The following is a 13,218-nucleotide window of genomic DNA, read 5'->3' as shown; positions in this document are numbered from 1 at the left end:
GATGAATCCCAACAAGCTCCAACAGCCTGTATGTGTTATTAGCACATGGAAATCGTTATTGACCTCTGCTCACCCAATCAGAATGCACAGAATGTAATCAATAACTATTGGTATTGACTGCATTTCTGACATTGACTTCAGAAGCACCAAGGGACTAAACAGCAGTTCAATTTCCGTGTAAAGTTTCTTTCAACATGACAATTGAACCTAACTTAACACACCAAAGTAAAAGCTAAAACATGGAACAATGCTTTCACTTTACAAAAAAAGAAATCCAGTTCACTTTAATATTGCACCTAATGCAACCTCATGCTAATATTATTCCAATTCAACCAAATTTACAAATAAAATTCTTACCTTATAAAGACAACTTATTTAAATATGACTAAATAAAACAACATTAAATGTAATCATACTTTCAAATTAACATGTTTTCGTGTGGCACCACAACTCCAAAACCTTTATGGCTATTACCCCCATGTAAACACCTTCACCAGCTTATGCCTTAGGCATGGGTCATTATCCCGCAATAACAGCCTCTCCCTCAGTCTATAACGCGATATTATGGGAGGGGCTAGAACTTACGTGTTGTGGGAGGAGGAAATCCAGTATTGAGACAGTGGGTAGTTCATGTCCTCTGGAGCCACGCGCTCGTACTTGGAGTCCATCAGCATATTCTCTCGCGAGAACAGGTATGTCAGAAACTAAAGGGAGGAGGATAAAGGCAATGAAGAAGCAAGGGAATCATGGGTCCTGTCACCTTATGTGTCTATTCCATCCAAATACAGTGTTCACATGTCTGCTTTGTAATACAGCTTGAAAGCAAGAAACAGTCGAAGGGGCGGGGGCACCCAAATGTAATGATTGCAAGGTTGCAAAGTATACAAAAGGCAAATATTAAAAGATGCAAAATCAAGGAAAAACAAAGGGAGACAGACAGGGCCGGCCCTACGGGTGAAAAAACAAAAATGTGGTGTCCTACCTCCCCCTGTGTGCCCCATGACATGCAAGGGGCGGGGGAGAGCCACATTTTTCAATAGGCAAAAGCATCAGCGCCTTAGTGTTATTGAAGGTGCTCCGCTCCAGAGAATGGGTGCATTTAATTTCAATAGGGCGCCTGCTGCGACTTCTTCCACCAAGCCAGCTCGGGCAAGACCTTGAAAGACTTTCCCAAGCTGCCATGGCGGGGGCTAATGGTGCCCCGGGCGGTCGCCCAAACGGCCCTGCCCTAAGGCTGGCTCTGGAGACAAAAGACAGAACAAACATATAAAAAAAGTGAAGGAGAGGACTTGAAGGCCATAACATGCACGGAGACGAGAAGAGGAGAGAGAGACGAAAAATGAGCGAGTTAACCAGGGCAAGCAGCAGAGAAAAGGATCTTAGAGAAAGAAGAGACACATAGCTAAATGACAAAAGACTGGGAGCGGCAGAGGAAAGAGATCAAGAGCTTGAGGTGCAAAGAGAGGGAGCGAGGATGGTGAGGATGAAGCAGAGGAAGAAAGGAACAACAAAGGAGTGGAACAAGGGAAATCATATGCAGGTTCTGCAACCTGCAGCTCTCCAGATGTTTTGAACTATGACTCCCATGATCCCTGACCATTGAATATGCTGGCTAGGGCTGATGGAAGTCATAGTCCAAAATATCTGGCGAGCCAAAGGTTGCAGGCCCCTTCATGTAAGTGGATAGGATTAGGAAAGATGCCTGAGAGTTGAAGGAGCAGCGAGAGGAAGGACTGAAAGGAACACAAAGAGAAAATGAGGAGTGAGATGAGCAGAAAACATATAAACAACAAAGGTAACTAAGAGGAGCAGAAAAAAGTGAGTTAGGAGGAGGGGCGAGGTGAAAGGAAAGCTTAAATGATACTCTTTATTTTATGTTCCCTAGTTACTTTCCTCTGCTCCCATACTTCCTTTACTCTGCCCCTCTGACTCTTAATTCCCTTTTTATTGTCCTCTAATTTCATTTCCCCTGGTAGCAGTAAACAATGTGCACAAGTAGGGTAATGAGACAGAGAATTCTAAATGAAAATGTATAGGGGCAGAGATGAAAGGGAATTACAGGGAGAATAACAGATTAAGGAGCAAAAAGGAAATGAGTTGCTAAAGGGAAAAACAGTGGTTGAGCAGGGAAAGCAACAACAAGTAGAGGGTCAGAGAAAGAAAATGACATGGAAAGTGGGATGAAAAAATAAAGACAACAGAGGCATGGAAACGGAACTAAAGGGAGAATGAGCAGAAAAATGAATGTAGAAAGGAGCAGTGTAGTATATAAAGAGACGCAGAGCAAAGCAAAAGAAAAGCAGAAAGAGGAGCGAAGAGGACGGGAGCACAGAAAGGGATCTAAGAAGCGAGGATTAGAGAAAGGAACTAAGAGGAGAGAAGCAGAGAAAGGGAACTAAGAAAAGAGGATCAGCGCAAGGAACAAAGAGGAGAGGAGCAGAGAAAGGGAACTACAGACAAATAGAAAAGGGAACAAAGAGGAGAGGAGCAGAGAAAGTGAACTACAAACAACACATAGAAAAAGGAACACAGGAGAGAGGAGCAGAGAAAAGAACAGAGAAGAGAAGCAGAGAAATGGAACTAAAGGGAGAATGAACAGAAAGATGAACGTAGAAAGGAACAGTGTATTAAATAAAGAGACACAAAGCAAAGAGAAAGAGAAGCAGTAAGAGGAGTGAAGAGGATGGGAGCACAGAAAGGGAACTAAGAAGCAAGGATAAGAGAAAGGAACAAAGAGGAGAGGAGCAGAGAAAGGGAACTACAAACAACACATAGAAAAAGGAACACAGGAGAGATGAGCAGAGAAAAGAACTAAGAGAAGAGAAGCAGAGAAATGGAACTAAAGGGGGAATGAGCAGAAATATGAACTTTGAAGGGAGCAGCACATCGAATGAAGAGACGCAAAGTAGAGACAAAGAGAAAGCAGAAAGAGGACGAGAGCAGAGAAAGGGAACTAAGAAGAGAGGATCAGAAAAAGGAACAAAGAGGTGAGGAGCAGAGAAAGGGAACTAAAGGGAGAATGAGCAAAAAAATGAATGTAGAAAGGAGCAGTGTAGTAAATAAAGAGACGCAGAGCAAAGCAAAAGAAAAGCAGAAAGAGGAGCGAAGAGGACGGGAGCACAGAAAGGGATCTAAGAAGCGAGGATTAGAGAAAGGAACTAAGAGGAGAGAAGCAGAGAAAGGGAACTAAGAAAAGAGGATCAGCGCAAGGAACAAAGAGGAGAGGAGCAGAGAAAGGGAACTACAGACAAATAGAAAAGGGAACAAAGAGGAGAGGAGCAGAGAAAGTGAACTACAAACAACACATAGAAAAAGGAACACAGGAGAGAGGAGCAGAGAAAAGAACAGAGAAGAGAAGCAGAGAAATGGAACTAAAGGGAGAATGAACAGAAAGATGAACGTAGAAAGGAACAGTGTATTAAATAAAGAGACACAAAGCAAAGAGAAAGAGAAGCAGTAAGAGGAGCGAAGAGGATGGGAGCACAGAAAGGGAACTAAGAAGCCAGGATAAGAGAAAGGAACAAAGAGGAGAGGAGCAGAGAAAGGGAACTACAAACAACACATAGAAAAAGGAACACAGGAGAGATGAGCAGAGAAAAGAACTAAGAGAAGAGAAGCAGAGAAATGGAACTAAAGGGGGAATGAGCAGAAATATGAACTTTGAAGGGAGCAGCACATCGAATGAAGAGACGCAAAGTAGAGACAAAGAGAAAGCAGAAAGAGGACGAGAGCAGAGAAAGGGAACTAAGAAGAGAGGATCAGAAAAAGGAACAAAGAGGTGAGGAGCAGAGAAAGGGAACTAAAGGGAGAATGAGCAGAAAAATGAAAGTAGAAAGGAGCAGCATATTAAATAAAGCGACACAAAGCAAAGACAAAGAGAAGCAAAAAGAGTAGCAAAGCGCACGAGAGCACAGAAAGAGAACTACGAAGAGAGGATAAGAGGAAGGAACATAGAGGAGAGGAGCAGAGAAAAGGAACTAAAGGGGAATGAGCAGAAAAAAGAACTAAGAACAGAAGCAGAGAAATGGAACTAAAGGGAGAATGAGCAGAAAAAGGAACGTAGAAAGGAGCAGCATATTAAAGAAAGAGACGCAAAGACAAAGGAGCAGAAAGAGGAGCAAAAAGCACAGGAGCACAGAAAGGGAACAAAGAGGAGAGGAGCAGAGAAAGGGAACTAAAGGGCGAATGAGCAGAAAAATGAATGTAGAAGGGAGCAGCACATCAAATAAAGAGACGTTAAGTAGAGACAAAGAGAAAGCAAAAAGAGGACGGGAGCAGAGAAAGGGAACTAAGAAGAGAGGATTAGAGAAAGGAACAAAGAGGAGAGGAGCAGAGACCGGGAACTACAAACAACACATAGAAAAAGGAACACAGGAGAGAGGAGCAGACAAAAGAACTAAGAGAAGAGAAGCAGATAAATGGTACTAAAGGGCGAATGAGCAGAAAAATGAACGTAGAAAGAAGCAGCATATTAACTAAAGTGACGCAAAGCAAAGACAAAGAGAAGCAGGCAGAGGAGCAAAGCGCATGGGAGCACAGAAAGGGAACTAAGAAGCGAGGGTAAGAGAAGGAACAAAGAACAGAGGAGCAGAGAAAAGGAACTAAAGGGGAAAGGAGCAGAAAAAAAGAACTAAGAGAACAGAAGCAGAGAAATGGACCTAAAGGGAGAGTGCACAGAAAAATTAAACGTAGAAGGGAGCAGTACATTAAATAAATAGACGCAAAGTAGAGACAAAGAGAAAGCAGAAAAATGAACAAGGAGTAAAGATAACCGGTGCTAAGAAAGGCAACTAAGAAGAGAAGATCAGAGAAAAGAACAAAGAGGTGAGGAGCCGAGAAAGGGCACTACATACAACAAGTAGTAAAATGAACAAAGAGAAGAGGAGCAGAAGAAAGAACTGAGAGAAAAGAAGCAGAGAAAGGGAACTAAAGGGAGAATGAGCAGAACAATGAACATAGAAGGGAGCAGCACATTAAATAAAGAAACGCAAAGTAGAGACAAATAGAAAGCAGAAAAAGAAGCAGAGAGGGCAGAGAAAGGAAATTAAGAAGAGGGGATTAGAGAAAGGAACAAAGGAGAGGAGCAGAGAAAGGTAATTACAGACAAATAGAAAAAGGAACAAAGAGGAGAGGAGCACTAGAAATAGGTAGATGGACACAGAATATTTAAATGTATAAGTTGTAAATGAGATGAGAAAATGAATTACAGTGAGAATAAAAGCGAAAGTAACAAAGTGCAGATTAGCTGTTAAAGGGAACATAAAGGAGAATGAGCAGGGGATGCAACAACAAGGAGAGCGCCAGAGAAAGGAATTTAGGAGGAAAATGGACAGAAACAATAGAAGAGAAGCAGAGCCAAGGAGAATCAGCAGAAAAAGGAACAACAAGGACAGGAGTCGAAAAAAGAGAACGAGCAGAGAGAGGGTGCTAAGAGATTCAGGACTAAAACAAGTTGAGATCAAAGAGGAAATAATGGAAGCGAGAGAGGAATGGGCACAGGCAGAGTGAGGCAACACCAGTCACCCAGAGCCATGCAGCCTGTTTAGACTCAAGTAACACTGAAAATAGCTCACCTCATCCAGTTGGAAAAGGGGTTCCGATAACTCCCCCAGCGGGTCCCTCATGTAGACGCACATGTGCTCCCTCACCTTGCCAATGTCGTTTGCCCACAGCTCCTAAACATGGACGAGAACAAAACCACAGTGATCCATGCTGGGCAGGGGTGGATTTACAGACTTCACAAGCGGGGGTGTCATGCTGGTGCAATGGAAGGGCACTGTTCAGAGCCCACATGGTCAAAGATTTCCCAAGAAACAATCCTCCATGGATACCTCCAATATGCAGGTCTACTTAGCAGTCATGTGCCAGACGGGGATGGCAAACCCTCTCAGTGATAGTGAAGAAAGCAAACAACCACCTGAAACCAATCCATCATGGCCGCAGCAAATGGGCTAGACCAGTGTAGTAACTTTGCTGAAAATGTTGGGGGGGACATGACATCTGAAGAAAAGATGCCCCAGCCAAATGAATGGGGACCAAATGGTGTGCCATGAAAGTTGGGGGGACAAACACCCCAGTACCCCTGAAAATGACGCCCATCGGCTAGACTTACAACTAGACAGTTGCTCTTATTTTCATGCCCCATTATCCCAGTAACGACCATTACCCACCAGCATTGCTTCTATGACAAAATATTGACAAGAATATAGACAACAAAAATAAAGATTACAAAATATAGGTTGAAAAATAACAAAATATAAACTACAAAATATATCTACCTAATATTTAATTTTAAAATGTCAAAAAGGATATTTACATCCATCAAAAAATTATTAAATTCAGTCTATCTGCACAGAGTCAACCACACCCTCTCTCCCTTCAAGCAGCTGATTTCCATGTAGGTATTGAGCAATTATGTTGGTCCAGAACCCCTCAGCAGAGTAAACTCCCTGCATCTCCCAAGCTATACATTTTGTCTGCATCCCAGCCTTTGGCAATCTCCACAACCCCGCCTAATGCACCTCTGACCTAAATCTCGGTCAGGAAAATGTTTCGATCAAAGCCACTGGAGATTGTATGGAGGAAAATCAACTTCACTCACTGGATTGAGCTCAAGGGTCTGGTTGCCACATATTTGGAGACGATGGCTATAAACAAGGAGACCCCTGCGGATGGAGGGCGCAGTGGCTCGAGGATAAGATTCTCACTTACATTCTATATTGGTCAAGGCAGCCAATTAACATACTGAAAGAAGGGGTACATGTAAATGGCAAATCATCTGGACAGCTGTATTCATAATTAGCAACTTTTTCAAAGACTTAATCAGGAGTCTTATGTAAGTGGCATTCCTTTAGCCCATATGTAAAATAATAATGAATGCCAGCATTGGGTGCCTCACCTAAACACAAAATGACACTTCTGTACACTGTTCCGCATTCAAAGACGGGATAGGGAGTAAATCATCAAATTCTTTTGCCCGAATTTGACCGGAAATGTATGTGGGGGTGGGTAAGGGTAATAATTAAGGTGCAGGAGCTTAAAAGAAAATTCGATGGATTCGGATTCAATGGATTTGGATTCAAGCAAATGTCTGTGATTAAATCACAAAAAACCTTAAAAGACTACGTTAGGGCAAAAAAAGATATCATTCCGTTAGTCAAGAAAAGGGGCAGCCCGTGATATTATCGCGGTCCAATCTAGTAGGGCTCATTACAAGGGTTTGCTTAGAACAAAAAAAAAGAGATCAACATTTTCGGATACTAGGGGAAAATCCTTGCCCGAGATTTACACTGTGGGAGATCAGGAAGTCGGTGGAGCTGCAGAAATCTGGCAAGGCCCCTGGAACTGATTTGATTTATTAGAGTTCCCCAGATATTTAGGATCCGGTCTGGTGCCGTTTACTCAATGTAGTTTCCGAATTGGGCATGACCGCGGAATCTTGAACAAAGCCCATAATCAATCCGCTATATAAAAAAGGAAGGTGTGAACGTCCTGGGAATTGTAGGACTCACTCCTCAACACCGCAGGTAAAACAGATGCCAGGGCCCTGCTTCTACATTTGGACGGCTGGGTGTGTGAATGGAATATTATTAGTCCTCTCCAGGCCAGTTTCCAGCCCGGGCTGAGCACTGTAAACCAGGCCTTTAGATTCTATCTGTCAATACATCTGAGGAAGATGTGTCTGTACTCCACCTACATTGACCTTAAATGTGCCTTGTATGCTGTTCCAAGGTTGAAGCTGTGGAAGGCCATGCAAGATCTTAATATTCACCACAGCTTCTCTGCGGAATTCAGGGTCTGTATGAAGGCAACACAGGAAGCATTAGATGGAATCTAGCAGCTGTTTATCAGCGTCGATTAAGATCAAGCAAGGGGTGAGACAGGGATGCGTCCTTGCGCTGACCTTATTTTCTGTGTTCATTAACAACATTGTTCTCAGGCTTACAGATCTCCAAAACAGATGTGCCAAAACTGGGCACAGTTAGAATACCACTGTTATTATACGCGGATGACGCTGTTTTGCTGTCAACGGCCGCTATGGGTCTTCGCCAGCAGACGGATGTGTTTCATTTTACCTTTAAGCAAAGTGTGTTGGTTATTAACTATGAGAAGACAAAGTCTATGGTCTTCCATACACCTGGGCAGAGGGGTCCTACAAGGTTAAGGATTACAATAGAAGGACAGCCCATTGAGCAGGTGGACACCTTTGTGTATTTGGGAATACCATTTTCAGGAAATGGCAGCTGGGTTAGTCAGATGGACAAGGCTATGCGCACCCTTGAGTGACAGAGTAACGCCATAATGAAACTCATCCACAATTATGCCAATGGTGTATACTCACCAGTCCTACAACTTTATAATTTACAGGCCAGAGCTTCTGCCACCTTTGGCACAGAGCTACGGGATCATTTATCTATGTCTAGGCTGGTAACAATTGACAAGAAATTCCTTAAAAAGGGATTGTGCCTTGCTGTATCAACCCCCAATGTTATGTTATACTCAAGAGTTCCATTTCTGATCTAACTGCAATCTCACCAGTTGGTTACTGGCTTTGTTTATGGTCTTCCCCACACTTGGGCCAATATAGAGAGGCGATGGCAGATTTCCTGTTGTTAAGTGGGGGTCAGGACCTGAAATGGTGCGTTCATGTCCGCTCCATGCTGCAGGAGTTGGCTTTAGCAGAGCTTTGGTAACATCCCCATCAAATAGTTTCTAGTTCTAATCACATGCTCATATGTAGGCATGCCTTTGCTCTGAGGTCGAGGGCAAACATAGCATGTTTTGGGTCTAAAAATGTGACCGAGTACTGGGCTATTAAGGTGGATTGTAGCTATGAAAATGATTTAGACCAATTGATACCTGGACATCTTCAGGCTCTATACATCAAGGTTTGGCTAGGCTGTACGATCGGCTGTTTGTATGGTGCAAGAGCAGTTCGGATCTTTGCCCTGTATGTCAGCTCAATAGCGAGAACCAAGCGAATGTTCTTTTCTTATGCCCTCTTTATAATGAATTAGGGCATGCATTCTCAAGCCTCTTTTGCAGACGTATGCTATACCATTACCGTAGATTTCTTCGAATACCATTTCACCTAATGAGATTTCACTGAATATATTTCACCGAAAATGGTATATGAGTAATGCATAATAGGTGGGGTGTGGGGTAAGGTTATAAGTTAGGGTAGGGAGGGTGAGGGGGGGCTGCCCCCTCATTATAAAAAAAAGTAGAAAAAGTTAAAAGTAGATTTCGTTTTTCAGTGAAATGGATTCAGTGAAATCTCATTAGGTGAAATATTTTCGAAGAAATCACATACATCCTTGCTATCCGCCACCTTAAGGATGCATTGGCCCGATGCAAATCTACATCGCACTTGTTGATTATTTCTGCAGTGTCTTCCTATTTACACCAGGCATGGCCCAAAAGAGCAAAGGCGCTCTGGGTCTTGGCTCTAATTACAGAGGAGAATGCTGTTCCTAATCCCTTGTAGGAAGCTGTTGTGACTGTAAGGTTTTTGGCGAGCGTATCTAATGACACACATGGGAACCTCTACCCTATATTGTCCCCTATTCCCCTTTGGGATGCTTTTTTAATTGTATTTCTTTAAAGAAATGTTATTGTAGTGATGCATTCTATATAAACCAGATATGTCATGTCATACAGTTATAATTATTTATTTATTTTATTCAGTGCTTTTTAATGCATGAGTTGGCTGGCTTTAATCTTTAATCTGATATGAACACACGTTTGTATATCATAATTGAGTTTAATCAATGTTTTACATATCTACTTTTATGGATGCAGCCAAGATAAAGTTTTTACTGGCTCACTACTTTAATTTGTTTTGTAACAAATGTAAAGGGAGCGACAGTCTCATAGGACCTCACTATGTTTTAAAACAAGTACACTTTAATTAATCTTTGATAAGGCACTTAATACCAGAGGCTAGTCTCTAATCACATTACCAACCCTGAGGTACCAGCAACTCAGGAAAATGCAACGGAATCAACACATTTTGTATTGAAAAAATAGACAAAATATAAGAGACCATCAAATAAACCTCTCACAGCATTTGCATCCTATGCGCCCTGGCACGCACATTGCACCTCTGGACCGAATTCTCTCCTCTCTCTCCCCCGGATCTCCTAAAAATGATTGCTTCCCTCCAACCTACTTCTTACTCTGACGATATAATCCCGGCCTCCATTATTAAACAAATGACGGGCATGACACTCAATACTCTCCTTGGTATCATCAATGCCTCCCTCACAGAAGGGTCATTCCCAGACACCAACAAGACTGGTCTCATATAACCTCTTTTTGAAAAAAAAAAACACTGTAGAGCCATATGACCTGGCCAACTACAGGCTCATTACGAACCTCCTGTTTACTGTCAAAATACTGGAAAAAGTAGTCGCTTCACAACTGCTCACTAGAATCGATAACTCCACCTCCTAAATGACAGTCAAGGTTCTGCATCAAGTGTAGCATCGAGACAGCACCATGCAGGTGGTGGATGATGCCCTCCAAATCATGGATAAGGGTGACTCATGCTTCCTCAACCTATCAGCTGCATTCGGCTCAGTTGACCACTGCATCCATCCCTCCCTCCCTCCTTCCATACAGGATAGGATTCTCTGGTACTGTCCTGAATTGCTTTACCGCCTACCTCTCAGACAGACACAAAGCTGTCTAGATGAACTTGTTGCATTCTAATTGCCTCCAGGTCTTCCCAGGGCTCCATCCTCTCACCAATTCTTTTTAACCTTTAGAGGGAGCCTCTGGACACTCTGCTGAAACACAGACGATACTCAGTAGTACATCAGAGTAAATAGTGCGCAGGACATAATTTGTCTCCACGATTAGCTAGACATAATCCAGACTTGGATGTTGACCGCCTACCTCACACTAAACCCTTCCAAGACTGAATTCATTCTCATTGGTCCGCCCGTTAAAAACAACTTGTCCAACAATGGGTCAATGATATGCGCCGAGAAGGATTTGATCCACAACTCTCAGACTCTGCAAAATCCTTAGGCTTCACCATTGACAGCAGCCTGTCCTTCCAGAAACACATAGCCAAGAAGGCCCAAATAGCCTGGCTCAGATTCTCTATCCTTTCAAAAAATCAAACCCTTCATCCTGCCGCAAGACATATGAACAGTAGTGCAGGCCCTGGTGGTCTTGCACATTGTTAGAGGAAATGCTCTCCTGACACGGCTCCCAGCTGTTCCCTTGGCTTCACTGAAAAGCAGTCCACACGCTACATCACGTCTTATTACAGGAGCACTGAAATGTGACCAAATCACCGCCATCCAACGTAAACTACATTAACTTCCACTCCATGCCAGGATACTGTTCAAAACTGCATGTATCATCTACAAATCAGTCAAGAGTAGCACACCAGCATTCCTGGCAGCCAGCTAAGGTCCACATATCTGGTGGCACACTCTGCTCGAGCAGCAAATCGACCAACTGGCTTGGAGCACAACTCGTCCACAAAGAGAGGACCTGCAAACAATCCTTCTCTTGTCATGCACCCACCCTCTGGAACTCTATCCCAATTTTGCAAATCTCTCAAAACATGGCTTTTTCAACAACATCTGACCATGGACTAATTCCAATGGAGGCAAATACCGACGCAAGACCTCACAGTACTGCACTACTGTTAAAAGATTCCAGTCCAAATTCTGGCTACTCACACTCAGTACAGCGCTCCACTGCTCTCGAGCCAGGTCCGCTCTTAAAACAATAAAATAATAATAAAAAATAATCGGTATTCAGACCTGTGTTGCTCTGCGTTGTCTTGCTTCCAAGAAAAATGCGTTTCCACTGAACCACCCTCCCGCCCAGCTAATAACAAACAGGTTGATGTATTACAAATGTTTCGAGGTGAATGTGTGCAGCACAAGCGTGTTCCTAAACCACCCCTCCAAGCCTCCTATCAACTACAAGTCCACAATCTTGCTACATCATTGATTCTTTGCCAGATAAAAAGGTTGCACATATTTTTTCTCTTGCTTATTCCCATCTCTTTCCTGCTTTTCCTGTAGTTAATGATCTTCTCTTTCCTTTTTAATTATTTTTGGTTGTATTATTCTTTTTTGTATTGCTGAGTGTTTGCCACCTTATTAGTGTTGTTCAATGTTATTAATTTCATTGTGCAGTGCTCTTATGCTCTGCATTAAGTTTGGCGTTAATCACATTTTTAAAATAAATAAACTAATACATTAGTTATTGGCCATAATGTAATGTTGCCTCTATAACTTTCTTTTTTGAAATGTCCCCACAATAGCTTTTCTCATTGTTTTCTATTCATTTTCATATAATGCTGATTGTTGCTGTTTTTAACCAAATGTTGTATTTGCCGCTTCTCGGATAAAGTATGGTGTGACATGACCAAGATTTGATCCTGAATCTACTAATGGTAGTTTGTTTAGGGGCAAGTCATAACAATGATTAATATACAGTAATGTCAATGTCCCCTATGCTACCTAGGGGCAAGCCACCCAATCCTGCCATTTTCTTTTTTTCACCCCGTTATCTGCACTTACTTCTTTATGCAGTTGAAAAAGCATGATAGCAATATAAGGCTTACATAATTGTATAAATCTAGGCTATTGAAACCACGCTGGGGATCCCATCCTTGGCACCAGCCAGTTGCATTTACGTGCACTGCTTTGGCTGATTGGGTGAACCTTCTCCCAATGACAGCATAAGAGAAGACAGGCTGCATACTGTATTGTCTGAGAAAAAAAAACTTTAAATGGAGTTATAGTGTTTTTTTAAATTTCCAACATAGGTCCAGGAGATGAATCTTTTTATGAGGATCAAAAAAGTGTCAAAAGGCGTCATATCCTTTAAAGCAAATGTTTTGCCTGCCCAGTACAGTCGTGCTCCGACTGGGGATCTTGGCTTGGCACATCGTACCTGAAGGTTGCAAAGCTCAAGTCGTTTCACTTACCGCAGGGAGCAGCAACCACAGCTCTGCCAATGACATCAACATAGTCTTCCTCCCAGAAGCTTATAATACAGATACAATGTTGTAAATCTGTGCCTGTATAAGACTTGTGCGACCCAGTGGCACAGTAATGCACCGGCTAAGGGATGAGCAGCAATATTCCAGGCTATTTAACGTCTATGTACAAACCTTTTAAAAAGACCAAAATGTAATTCATTTGCAAAACAAGCCTAGATGGACCTTTTAGCATTGCCGCCATC

General features: G+C 42.5%; 1 protein-coding gene and 1 long non-coding RNA gene across 2 annotated transcripts in view; one reads left to right on the top strand and one right to left on the bottom strand.

Annotated features, from left to right (window-relative positions):
• Positions 1–13,218, top strand: part of LOC138497984 (uncharacterized) — a 613,371-nt gene that overhangs the window by 133,047 nt on the left and 467,106 nt on the right. The window lies entirely within an intron of this gene.
• LOC138497983 (1-phosphatidylinositol 4,5-bisphosphate phosphodiesterase gamma-1-like) overlaps positions 1–13,218 on the bottom strand; it is a 738,955-nt gene that overhangs the window by 296,805 nt on the left and 428,932 nt on the right. Inside the window, exons 10-11 of the mRNA XM_069621756.1 lie at positions 5,574–5,675; positions 586–704 (exon numbers count right to left, since the gene is read on the bottom strand). Coding sequence (XP_069477857.1) covers positions 586–704; positions 5,574–5,675 — 221 coding nt within the window. The remainder of the gene's footprint in view (positions 1–585; positions 705–5,573; positions 5,676–13,218) is intronic.

The sequence above is a fragment of the Ambystoma mexicanum genome, chromosome 5q (genome assembly GCF_040938575.1).
Source record: "Ambystoma mexicanum isolate Mex_15411 chromosome 5q, UKY_AmexF1_1, whole genome shotgun sequence".
Lineage (NCBI taxonomy): Eukaryota > Metazoa > Chordata > Amphibia > Caudata > Ambystomatidae > Ambystoma > Ambystoma mexicanum.
This window is presented reverse-complemented; position numbering and strand designations above follow the sequence as displayed.